At 43.6% G+C, this 13614-nt stretch overlaps 1 protein-coding gene across 1 annotated transcript in view; it reads right to left on the reverse strand.

The window, feature by feature from the left end:
• SLC12A7 (solute carrier family 12 member 7) overlaps window positions 1-13614 on the reverse strand; it is a 334571-nt gene that overhangs the window by 159293 nt on the left and 161664 nt on the right. The window contains exon 3 of the mRNA XM_073332427.1: window positions 4099-4221. Within this exon, the coding sequence (XP_073188528.1) occupies window positions 4099-4221 (123 nt within the window). The remainder of the gene's footprint in view (window positions 1-4098; window positions 4222-13614) is intronic.

Raw genomic sequence — 13614 nt, forward strand, 5'->3', positions numbered from 1 at the left:
TAAGGAGGAGTGCATAACCCTAGCTAGGAGAACAAGCTGTTGTGTGTACTGGCTCTTTTGAGGCAGCAAATTTGGTGTTACCTCTGTGAGTGTCCACTAAGAGGGACTGGACACTGCAGGGGAGATGGTTTTGGGCAGATTCAGGACCAGAAAAATTGTTGGGGTCACCCTGCATGGAGTAAGTGGGATGATGGAAGCCAGAGTAAGGCCATTGTTCTGTGAGCAGGGCAAAGTGCCACAGCAATGTCTAACAAGGCATGGTGTGTCAACATGGCTATTAGTTTACCCTAACCAATGATGTCCTGAAATTGTGGCCTGAACTGAAGTTTGTTGCTGAACTCAGATAGTTTGTCATAATTAATAACATCTTATGTAGAAAATAAAGCATGATAACAGGCAATGTGGAACCGAAGACTGGCAGAGAAGTTCTTCCACCTGAACAAGTCCTGTCTTTTAGCATCCTTATCAGAAGGAGTAGACTTGAGATGGTGTAGCCTGTTGAGTTTGGTAACCACCTGAACCACCAGGGAGTTCGGAGCAGGATGAGAAAATAGATATTCTGTCCTGTTATATGGTGCAAAGTACTTTCTCTCAACCCCCTTCAGGGTGGGGGCACAAGTGGCTGGGATATGCCGTATCCTATTGGCTGGCTCCATTATCGCTTCATTAATGTAAAGTATCTATTTGTTAGGGCCTGCAATTTGAAGGATGTCAAGCAGCTCATAAGTAGAGTCCTGGATTGCCTCCAGGGGAATCTGTAGCAACTCTGCAATCCTCAGCAAGCAGTCCTGAAACTGCTTGTAGTCATCGGGTGGCAATAGAGAAGCCAATGTCACTGCCTCATCAGGGAATGAGGAAGAAAGTGCCACAGAGGAACTGAGTGGTTTGTCTGCTCAGGTTGATTCTCCTCCTCATAATGAGGGGGCTGAAGATCTTCCCTTTATGGTGATCTTTGTGTGTGTACCTCCCCGAGATACCTGTGAGTCAAGATGTCTGCCGTAGGAATACCAGGAATCCCACCAGGGTAAGAGGTTGATGCCCAAGGGGGAAGATGCCAGTGATCTCAAGCCCTGCAGATTGTCTTTCAGGAATGTGAGGGTGCCCAGGAGAGTCAGGAATCCCTATCTGGGCTAATGTTGTGGCTCAGAGTGGGCAGCGGGAGCACTGTCTTAGTCTCTAGTTCACTGGAGGAATTGGCACTGGCGGAGACAGAGTATGCCTTGAAATAACTCCCTCGGCTGGTTGATGGTATTGGTGAATGGAGCACCAGCAGTGTGGGTATCTCCCTGGAGATGACCAGTTCCACAAATATCAGCAACTCTGAGTCAGAATAAATAGCCAGGTCATCCAGGATAGTGAACCCTGATCTAGCAGAAGGTGAGTGGGAGGATCTGCTACCTCTTGGTGGAGCGGATAGCACTGATTTAGGTTGGGCAGTGGACATCAGAACGGCTGAATCCTTTTTGCTGCTGCACTGTGGTACCAACTGTGCAGCCAGTGATTGCTCCCTCTTCTCTCTTGCCAGTGCTGCCCCTTCTGTGGCTGTCTGTTTAGGGGAGTCTTGGCCCTTGGTACCAAAGGTTTGGACCCATGTTCCCTGTGAACTCCTAACATATCTGTGTTGGGGCACTGAGTTTCACTTGATTTGGACAGTGTAGGGGAGACGGCCCTCTTCTTAGAGGCCTTAGAAACAATATATAACAATAGAATACCAATTAAAATTTATTACATATTTTTGGATGTTTTTCTACATTTTCAGTATTGCTTTCAATTACAATACAGAATACAAAGTGTACAGTGCTCACTTTACATTTATTTTTTATTACAAATATTTGCACGGTAAAAAAACAAAAAAATATTTTTCAATTCACCTCATACAAGTACTGTAGTGCAATCTCTTTATCATGAAAGTTGAACTTACAAATGTAGAATTATGTAAACAAAAAAACTGCATTCGAAAATAAAACAAAGTCCACTCAGTCCTACTTCTTGGTCAGCCAATCACGCAGACAAACAAAATTGGTTACAATTTGCAGGAGACCCTGCTGTCTGCTTCTTGTTTACAATGTCACCTGAAAGTGAGAACAGGCGTTCGCATGGCACTGTTGTAGCTGGCATTGCAAGATATTTACGTGCCAGATGTGCTAATGATTCGTATGTCCCTTCATGCTTCAACCACCATTCCAGAGGACATGCTTCCATGCTGATGATGGCTTATGCTTGATAATGATCCAAAGCAGTGTGGACCGACACATGTTCATTTTCATCATCTAAGTCAGATGCCACCAGAAGAAGGTTCTTTTTTCTTTTTTTTTTGTGGTTTGCGTTTTGTCAAATCTGCAGTGAAAGTGTTCTTAAAATGAACATGTGCTGGGTCATCATCCAAGATTGCTATAACATGAAATATATTCAGAAAATTGACGCATTATTTTTTTAATGAGAGTCATCAGCATGGAAGCATGTCCTCTGGAATGGTAGCTGAAGCATGAAGGGGCATACAAATATTTGGCATATCTGGCATGTAAATACCTTGCAGTGCCAGCTAAAAAAGTACCATGCAAACACCTGTTCTCACTGTCAAGTGACATTGTAAATAAGAAGCAGGCAGCAGTATCTACTGTCAATGTAAACAAACTTGTTTGTTTTATTGATTGGCAGAATAAGAAGTAGGACTGAGTGGACTTGTATTCTTTAAAGTTTTACACTGTTTTGTTTCTAAGTGAAGTTATGTAACCAAAAAAAAAAAATCTGCATTTGTAAATTACACTTTCACAATAAAGAGATTGCACTTCAGTACTTGTATGAAGTGAATTGAAAAATACTATTTCTTTTATCATTTTTACAGTGCATATATTTATAATAAAAAAATAATAATATAAATTGAGCGTAGTGCACTTTGTATTCTGTGTTGTAACTGAAATCAATATTGAAAATGTGGAAAAACATCCATAAATATTTAATAAATTTCAATTGGCATTCTATTGTTTTAAGTGCGATTAATCGCAATTAATTTTTTTGAGTTAATTGCATGAGTTAACTGCGATTAATTGACAGCCCTAATAATTTATTAAGATGTTTTCTATCACCAGCTTAACCACTTTGTGCATTGTGCCCCTTTCCCCTACCTTTAGTCAGTTTGTCTTTTAAGCTATGTCTACACAGCAGCTGGGAGCGTGCTTCCCAGCACAGGTAAATAGACACACACGAGTTCTGCTCAAGTTAGCATACTAAAAATAGCAACATGGCAGAGGCAGAATGGGTGGTAGCTCAGTCTGGCCACCTGAATACAAACCTGCCTGACCCCTGGGTACATACTCAGGTGGCTAGCTCAAGCTGTCATGGCCACAATGCTATTTTTAGCTGGCTAGCTCAGGCAGAGGTAGTGCATGTCTGTCTATACATTCTGGGAAGGACCCTCCCAGCTGCAATCTAGACATGCTCTTAGGGTACTTCTACACTTCAAGTGCTAAAGCAGCACAGCTACAGCTGCACTACTATAGTGCAGACACTTACTACAGCAACGGAAGGGGATCCTTCATCAATGTACGGGTTTCAGAGTAGCCGCCGTATTAGTCTGTATCCACAAAAAAAGGAAAGGAGTACTTGTGGCACCTTAGAGACTAACAAATGTATTTGAACATAAGCTTTCGTGAGCTACAGCTCACTTCATCGCATCCAATGAATGTTAGTCCCTAAGGTGCCACAAGTACTCCTTCCACCCCCCCGCCCAATGTAGTAAATCAACTTCTCCAAGAGGCGCTAGCTAGATTGACAGAAGAATTGTTCCATCAACCCAGCACTTTCTATATGGGGGTAGGTTGGTATAGCTATGTCTCTTGGGATGTGGATTTTTCACACCCCTGAGAGATTTAGCTATGCCAATGTAAATTCCTAGTGCAGAGCAGGCCTGCATTGTGAATTTTTTCACAGCCCTGAGTGACGTAGTTAAGCTGACCTAACTTTGTAGTGTAGACCAGCCCTAAAAGGATTAACTGTTCAGGCCAGGAACCATGCCTCCCTTGTGTTTACACAATGCCTACCACTGTAATGAAAATACTACATAATAACAATAATTATAATTTTCAAAATTTTGGATACCTTGATTTCTTTTCGTTTGCTGTCTTCATCTGCTTCATGTTCTACCACTCCCTGAGTCAGATTGGTATAATTTGCTATCTTATTAAGAAGAGATGATACCATGGGGTTGCTATCCATTTCTTCCTGTTGGGATTTTGAAAAATGTTAATATAAAGCAATACTTTAATAGCAAATAAAAACACATTTTAAAACATAAGCCATTTCATGTCAGGTTTTCAAAGCTTCACATGCCAAATGCTGATTAACTGTCATACAGTACCTACTGCCACAAAATCTAGCCAATTATTTACTAGCAACACTTCTGAAGCTTCTTTGGGTGTACAGTGTGTACATAATAAAAATTGTGGCACTTTGTTTCCTAATTCAGAGTATTTTATATTATGTGAAATGATTAGGGGAAACATGGACAATTACATTTTGTTCAATTAATAGAAAATGTAATTCCTATTTGGAAATTTATCTTCTTATACCAGTCTGCAATGAACTATTAGGTAACAATCCTATAAAGAGACAGCTCACTGCATAAAGTTTTGGTCCCAGATTCCTCCCCCTAATAAATATAACTCTGCTTTAAGGGTTTTGTTCTTTTTTTTTCGGTAAGTGAAGTTTTCTTTTCCATAACAGGGTTTTCTTCTCACTGTACACTTCTGAGAGAAGGGAAACCCTACATTCAACAGTTAAAAACACAGGAATCTTCAGATAAGGGCTTGCTACAAAACCCCCAAAAGAATATTAGCTTAAAATTAAAAACAAAAATCACAAAAAATTATGAAAACCAGAATATGGAAATTTAAGGTGCTACTTCAAACTAAGCACAGCCACACAACCTAAACTTTGTCCTTATTGCTTGCCAGCATATTACTTCATTTTTCTTTTGGGAATGGGGAACATTTGTCTAAACTCAGGAAAATAATTGTTGGAAATCCTCTACTGAATTTGTGAAGAGGTAAATCGGTGAAGAGATAAATAATGATAAGGACAGATCAGTTGTACAGAGTGATCCAGATTGCATGGTAAACCGGTTCTATGCACTTTAATACATCTAAATGCAAAATTAGTCATCTAAGAACCAAGAATGTCAGTCACACTTATTAGATGGGGAACTGTATTCTGAAAAGCAGTGATTCAGAAAAGGACTTGGGGGTCATGGTGAATAATCAACTGAACATGCGTTGACAGTATGCTATGTGGGACTAAGAAAAGAAAACGAATTCCTTGAATGTATAAGCAGGAGATTAGCGTGTTTCAGAAGTAGGGAGGTGTTGTTACCACTGTATATGGCATAAATCAGAATTCTACTGGAATAATGTGTCCAGATCTGGTGCCCACCCTTTAAAAAAGAACAACAACAAACTGGAAAGTGTCCAAAAAAGTTAAAAAAATTATTTGAGCCTTGAAAAATATTCCTTATAAGGAGAGATTAAACAAGCTCAATCTATTCAGTTTAACAAGTAAATCTTAACGGTTACTTGATCTTAAACTGGAAGTACCTACACAGGGAAAAGATTTTTGATAGTAGATGGCTCTTTATCAAGCCCAGGCCCAAAATGTTTGAATGTTAGAAGATGAAGCTAAAATAATTCAGGCTAGAAATAAGACATATATAGTGATGGTAATTTAGAATCATAGAAGATTAGGGTTGGAAGAGACCTCAGGAGGTCATTTAATCCAACCCCTTGCTCAAAGCAGGACCAACTTCCACTAAATCATCCCAGCCAGGGCTTTGTCAAGCCAGGCCTTAATAACCTCTAAGGATGAAGATTCCACCATCTCCCTACGTAACCCATTCCAGTGCTTTACCACCCTCCTAGTGAAATAGTTTTTCCTTATATCCAATTTAGACCTCCCCCACTGTAACTTGAGACCATTGCTCCTGGTTCTGTCATCTGCCACCACTGAGAACAACCTAGCTCCATCCTCTTTGGAACCCCCCTTCAGGTAGTTGAAGGCTGCTATCAAATCCCCCCTCATTCTTCTCTTCTGCAGATTAAATAAGCCCAATTCCCTCAGCCTCTCCTCATAAGTCATGTGCCTCAGCCCCCTGATCATTTTCGTTGCCCTCCACTGGACTCTCCCGAATTTGTTCACATCCTTTCTGTAGTGGAGGAGCCAAAACTGGATGTAATACTCCAGATATGGCCTCACCAGTGCCGACTAGAGGGGAATAATCACTTCCCTCGATCTTCTGGCAATGCTCCTATACATGCAGCCCAATATACCATGAGCCTTCTTGGCAACAAGGGCACACTGTTGACTCATATCCAGATTCTCGTGCACTGTAATCCTAAGGTCCTTTTCTGCAGAACTGCCTCTTAGCCAGTCGGTCCCCAGCCTGTAGCAGTGCATGGGATTCTTCCGTCCTAAGTGCAGGACTCTACACTTGTCCTTGTTGAACCTCATCAGATTTCTTCTGGCCCAATCCTCCAATTTGTTTAGGTCACTCTGGACCCTATCCCTACCTTCCAGCATATCTACCCCCCAGCTTAGTTTCAACCGCAAACTTGCTGAGGGTGCAATCCATCCCATCGTCCAGATCATTAATGAAGATCTTGAACAAAACCAGCCCCAGGTCTGACCTCTGTGGCACTCCACTTGATACTGGCTACCAACTAGACATCAAGCCATTAATCACTCATTGACGACAATCTAGCCAGATTTCTATCCATCTTATAGTCCATTCATCCAATCCATACTTCTTTAACTTGCTGGCAAGAATACTGTGGGAGACCATATCAAAAGCTTTGCTAAAGTCAAGGTATAATGTCAGGGTGATTGAAGTCTGCCATGAGAACTGGGGCCTGGGATCTGGAAACTTCTGTTAGTTGTCCGAAGAAAGCCTTGTCTACCTCATTCTCCTGGTCTGGTGGTCTACAGAAGACGCCCACCCCAACATCAGCCCTGTTGCTCTCACCTCTAAACATAACCCAAAGACTCTCAACAGGCTTTTCTCCAGTTTCATACTGGAGCTCTGAGCAATCATACTGCTCTCTTACACACAGTGCAAATCCTCCACCTTTTCTCCCCTGTCTGCCCTTCCTGAACAGTTTATACCATCCACAACAGTGCTCCAGTCATGTGAATTACTCCACCAAGTCTCCATTATTCCGATCACATCACAGTTCCTTGACTGTGCCAGGACTTTCAATTCTTCCTGCTTGTTTCCCAAGTTTCTTGTGTTCGTGTACAGGCACCTACAATAACGAGCCAATTACCCTACTTTCTCAGTATGAATCAGGAGGCCTCCCCTGTTGCACCCTCCTTCTTGTGTTTCCTCCTGGTACCCTACTTGCCCACTTACCTCAGGGCTTAGGTCTCCATCCCCGGTGAACCTAGTTTAAAGCCCTCCTCACTAGGTTAGCAAGCCTGCCTGCGAAGATGCTCTTCCCTCTCTTTGTTATGTGGATCCCATCTTTTCCTAGCAATCCTTCTTCCTGGAACAATATCGCATGGTCGAAGAATCCAAAACCGCCTCTCCAACACCACCTGTGTAACCACACATTTACTTCCACAATTCAGTGGTCCCTACCTGAGCCTTTTCCTTCAACAGGGAGAATGGATGAGAGCACAACTTGCGCCTCAAATGCCTTTATCCTTCTTCCCAGAGCCACATAATCTGCAGTGACCTGCTGAAGGTCATTCTTGGCAGTATCATGGGTGCCAACATGGAGAAGTAGGAACAGGCAGCAGTCCAAGGGCTTGATCGGTCTCGGCAGACAACTCCTGAATTCTAGCTCCAGGCAAGAAGCACACTTCTCAAGTTTCCTAATCTGGATGGCATATGGATGACTATGTCCCCCTTATGAGGGAGTCCCCAACCACCACCACCCATCTCCTCCTCTTGGAAGTGGTGGTCTTAGAACCTCCATCCCTAGGACAATGCATCCTATGCCTTCCAGTCGATGGGGTCTCCTTCTGATCCCTTCCTTCAGATGACTCTTCCAAACCATTCTCCTCCATAATACCTGTGCAGAGAGCCTGAAAACAGTTTCTTAGCTCTATCTGCATTGGGAGTATATGGATTCTCCTCCTCCTCCTTCTTGAGGTCACATACTGCCAGTTTTCTTCCCTGTTCTGCACTGCCCTCTCTGATTCTTCAGCATGCTGTGCTTGCAATGCCAAATGCTGACTTCTATACAGAAAGTCTTCATTTTCTCTGATGCAATGTAGGGTTGATACTTGGGTCTCTAGTCCTTTAACCTTCCCCTCCATTGGAACAACTTACCATCACTTGCCCATTACTTTAAGTCTTTAAATCAAGATTGAAAGTCTTTCTAAAAGAGATTCTGTACCTCAAAACTGAAGATACAGGCTTGAGACAGGAATCACTATGTGAAATGCTATAGCCTACATATGTAGGAGGTTAGACTAGAATAGATGATCCTAACAATCTTAAAATTCTATGAATCTATGAAATGCTAGTCTCTTTGATTATCAATGTTTAACTGAAAACAAAGAGTAGAGGTAGCTCATTGAGCTCAGTGAAATCTATGTCAAACAATGGATCCCATATTAATGTTTCCACCCAGGCCACACTGAGGGTATTGATGATTTATAAGAGTCTGAATCGGATGAAAGGGCATACAGAAAATGGAATAATAAGGATGCAGACTGGGCTGTGATCCTGGGAAGTAAAAATCATTTCTAAGATCCCTGTGATCCAATGTCCCTTTGATGCATTAAAGCTGTTTAGTGAGGCCTCAGACACAGCAATAAGGTAAGCTTCAAACCAGATCAAACTCCCTATAGGAGCATTTTTTCCCTCTCTTTCCTTGGGGCAATAGCTATGAAGACAATGGTATGGATCAAAAGCAGCCCTTTTGCTCATTCCCTTCCTCTACAGGGCAAAGGGATACTTCTTGGTATCCACCTGAGGTTCCAGATATAAGCAGTTTCTCTAGCTCCTCCTCCAGTAAGCAAAAGCTAGCCAGTCTATATCTCATCTCTTATTGGGAACAGGTTTGAAAGACTATACCCAGCGTGGACTAAAACTACTGAGGACAAACTGCATTTTATTTGGTACAATGTGGCTACTTTTCACATTTCATGTTCCTTCCTTAATTTTCTTTTCTTTATTCTGATAGACATCTCTTTGGAACTCCTTCAATATCTTCTTGACTGTGTGCAATTTCACCTGTCCCACCTTGGGAGGGTACCTATTTCAGATTTACTGGGCCAACGTTTTCAAACATAGGATTCTAAAATTAGGAATTTAAATCCATAAATAAGTGACCTGGTTTTTAAAAATGCAAAGCATCAGTAGCTTCCACTGAAGTTAATAGAAGTCTACATATGGATTTAGAAACCTAATTTTAGAATCCTATGTTTGAAAACCATAGCTCTGGATTCCCAAAAGAGGATGGGCACATACTCCCAGATCTAGACTGATCTCCTTTATAATCAGCAATAAGATTCTGGGTGGAGTACGTCTCTCAATCAAGAAAATCTAGAAATGACTATTTCTATGTGCTACAAATCTCCAAAAAGCACATTTGAATGTCTCAGTACATTATTCCCTCTTCAAATACCTGCAGTTCATAGTGGGGAACCTGTGTTTGCAAGATGTGGCCCTTCCTTTGGTCTGCCTTTGGTCTGCCTTTGGACTATAAGGTGGATAGAAAGCTGGCTAGATTGCTGGGCTCAATGGGTAGCAATCAACGGCTCGATGTCTAGTTGGCAGCCGGTATCAAGCGGAGTACCCCAGGGGTCAGTCCTGGGGCTGGTTTTGTTCAACATCTTTATTAAAGATCTGGATGGTGGGATGGATTGCACCCTCAGCAAGTTCGCAGATGACACTAAGCTGGGGGGAGAGGTAGATATGCTAGAGGGTAAGGATAGGATACAGAGTGACCTAGATAAATTGGAGGATTGGGCCAAAAGAAATCTGATGAGTTCAACAAGGACAAGTTTAGAGTCCTGTACTTAGGATGCAAGAATCCCATGCACCACTACAGGCTGGGGACCAACTGGCTAAGCAGCAGTCCTGCAGAAAAGGACCTTAGGATTACAGTGGATGAGAAGCTGGATTATGAGTCAGCAGTGTGCCCTTGTTGCCAAGGAGGCTAGTGGCATATTGGGCTGCATTAGTAGGAGCATTGCCAGAAGATCGAGGGAAGTGATTATTCCCCTCTAGTCGGCACTGGTGAGGCCACATCTGGAGTATTGCATCCAGTTTTGGGGCCCCCACTACAGAAAGGACATGAACAAATTCGGGAGAGTCCAGCGGAGGGCAAGGAAAATGATCAGGGGGCTGGAAAACATGACTTACAAGGAGAGGCTGAGGTAACTGGACATGTTTAGTCTGCAGAAGAGAAGAGTGAGGGGGGATTTGATAGCAGCCTTCAACTACCTGAAGGGGGATTCCAAAGAGGATGGAGCTTGGCTTTTATCAGTCATGGCAGATGACAGAACAAGGAGCAATAGTCTCAAGTTGCAGTAGGGGAGGTCTAGGTTGCATATTAGGAAACACTATTTCACTATGAGGGTGGTGAAGCACTGGAATGGGTTACGCAGGGAGGTGGTGGAATCTCCATCCGTAGAGGTTTTTAAGGCCCAGCTTGACAAAGCCCTGGCTGTCATGATTTAGTTGGTGTTGGTCCCGCTTTGAGCAGGGGGTTGGACTAGATGACCTCCTGAGGTCTCTTCCAACCCTAATCTTCTATGATTCTACCTTCAGTCCCTCAGGGTCTCTAAGATAGCTATGATACTGATTCTTTCTGAGGGAGAAAAGGGTATCTACATTTATCATACCCTGAATAACTGTCTCAATTGGTTATAATGCAGTCAGGTGGTCTGTGTCTGCAACAAACTAGCATCAGACACACCTGGAAAGACAAGGCTTACACTCATCTGAACAGTGTTTTTCATTTTCTAAGGCCGGGTACAAAGAATCAAAGGACTGGTATAGACTTAAGTCAACAACCTCAATATTTTATTCTTGCAGGCACCTCACTGGGAACATAGAGAAATGTGTCCCAGAGGAGAGCCCAGAGAAGGGGCTGGGGATCTCAGAAACCACTGAGGTGGGTGAGGATTCCTGTGACTCTGTAACACAGGGAAGCAGTGTACTTCCAAGTGTGGGAGAGGCTGAAGCTAGCTCCTTTCCAGTAGAAGGCAACATGCCCTCAGGCACAAGGGCAGGAGAGGTGATGTCAGTGATTAAGAAAACTGTCCCAGTTGTTAGCTGGCAGAGTTCTGCAGATGAACAAGAGACAGAACCCTTCCTAGGGAGCACAGAGAAATCTGTCTTAGGAGGGGGCCCAGAGGAGGAAACTGGGAAAGGAATAGTGGGGGTACAGGAATGTCTCCTCACTAGTCACTTGGGGCAGGATGTCCAGGACACTAGGGTGGCTGGGTCAGCATCTGTGCGCCCAGACACTCAGCCTGTGACCCAGGTTTTGAGAAGGAACTGTGTAACTGACCTCCTGGAGGGTTTTTGGAAAGTAACTGTGTGTCTTTAAATCAAGATGCGGCTCCAATGCCTGTGATAACAGAGGAGTTGGGAAAAGAAAATTGCCAGGTGGTAGTTAGTGAGAATACAAATGGCCCAACTGACAGAGTGGGGGGTGTCTTACCCCACCCTGGTGAGACACAGAAAGCAATTATGGGAGAGCTGCTGGGAAAAGGAGCATCTGATCGAAGAGTAAACACACCTAGCTCGTAGAGCACAGATCACAGCCCTCCAGGGGGCAGGGAAGGACTGAGTTCTGGAAGGGGGAACACAGGATAACCCCAAAAGGGGAGCTGGATTTTCTGCATATATACAGTCCTGGGGTTCGGAGACCAATCCCCAAAGGGCCAACCAATGTGTAGGATCCCCCTGAACATCTATCTTGCCAGACCCTGAGGCACCAAAATTCCAGAAACGTGATTAAATTAAGAGCCGACGCAGAGGGGAACAATGGAAGGAAGGAAAAGCTAGTGACTGATTACATGGGAGAGAGTCAAAGAACACCATGGGTAACGAACAAACTAACCTCAAACTACACTATCTGAATAGAGGGCGTGGTATCATAAAGATACTAGTAAATGCCCATCTGTGATAAAAATTTTGGCATTAATGTTAAGTTTTGGGGATAAGAATTTTGACACAGATGTTAAATCTATGATAATGCTACTTGTCAAGGAGTGTGGGGGAGTCAGGGCCCTGCACCCCCCACTTCCTGCAATTCACCGTGACGCTCAGCCAGCCAGTAAAACAGAAGGTTTATTAGACGACAGGAACACAGTCTAAAACAGAGCTTTTAGGTACAGAAAACAGGACCCCTCAGTTAGGTCCCTCTTGGGGAGCGGGGAGCACAGACCCAGGTTCTGGGCCTCCCCGCATCTCCCCAGCCAGCTCCAAACTGAAACCCCTTCCTGCTGCTTCACCCAGCCACACTCCCAGCCCCTCCTCCACACTTTGTCCAGTTTCCCAGGCAGAAAGTATCACCTGGCTCCAACCCCTTCCTGGGCTCAGGTTATGAAGCGCAGCCACAATCCTTTACTTGCTGGTCGTCAAGTATCATCCCTCAGTGAAGTCACACCCTTATTTCCCATCACCATCTAGTATTGATGCACTACCCCAGGGAAATGGAGGCACGCCCCGTGTCAGCAGAAGACAGTAAACTAGTAAAACTCCCATGCAACATTACCAGGTTAATACTCCCTGCTCCATCACTCTACTTTTCAATTAATACCTGTAAACAGGTTTAAAGCTTATCACAGCAGAGAAACCTTAAAAAACCTGGTTTTCTGTGTGTGACTGGGGAAACTGAGGCATGCTGCCTCATAGCCTTAATGGCTGGATCCCAAGAGAACTATAACACAAACTGCCTTCAAGCTAGTCAGTAACTAACCCTCTTGCAGTAAACTAAGGGTACCTTGGAGGAACACGCTACACCCCCATGTTCCTTTTGAAAAAAATGATTGTGTTGTATCCAATGCAAAGTTTGTCATGTTGGGTGTCTTCGGAAGGTTCATGATGCACTGAGCATGGTTGTTCTAGTGACGTTACAGTAATTATTACAGTAATGTTATAAGCTATAATTTCATGTATATGGTCATAAAGCTGAAAATTTATCCTCATGGCTTAAACCAAGCCCAACAAAAACTCTCCAAGAACAGAGAGGTAGTTCACACCTCATCAGGGCATGTATGGGGAAAACCCAGCCCAGCCTCACAGGAACAAAGGATGCTGGCCTAGGCAACATCAAAAGGATCTGTTAGACTCTGAGTGAGTCACCCCCCTTCCTTTGGTCAGTTTGGGACTGCAATGAGGTAATGCTCACCTGACTCTGAAGGGGAGAAGGGCAAAGCCAAGAGGGAAGAAAGGACATGATAGAAGGGAGAGACATTTGCCATGCACTTCCTCTCTCTTCCACCTACATCTACAAACACCACACCAAGCGACTGAAGCGCTGATCAAAGGGGAGAGCCTGACTGAAGAGCAACCAGCCAGCCTGTGGTAAGAAGCATCTAAGTTTGTAAGGGCACTGAAAGTGTTAAGATCAGCTTAGAATGTGTTTTGCTTTTATTTCA

This window comes from Lepidochelys kempii, chromosome 2, assembly GCF_965140265.1.
Source record: "Lepidochelys kempii isolate rLepKem1 chromosome 2, rLepKem1.hap2, whole genome shotgun sequence".
In the NCBI taxonomy this organism is placed as follows: domain Eukaryota; kingdom Metazoa; phylum Chordata; order Testudines; family Cheloniidae; genus Lepidochelys; species Lepidochelys kempii.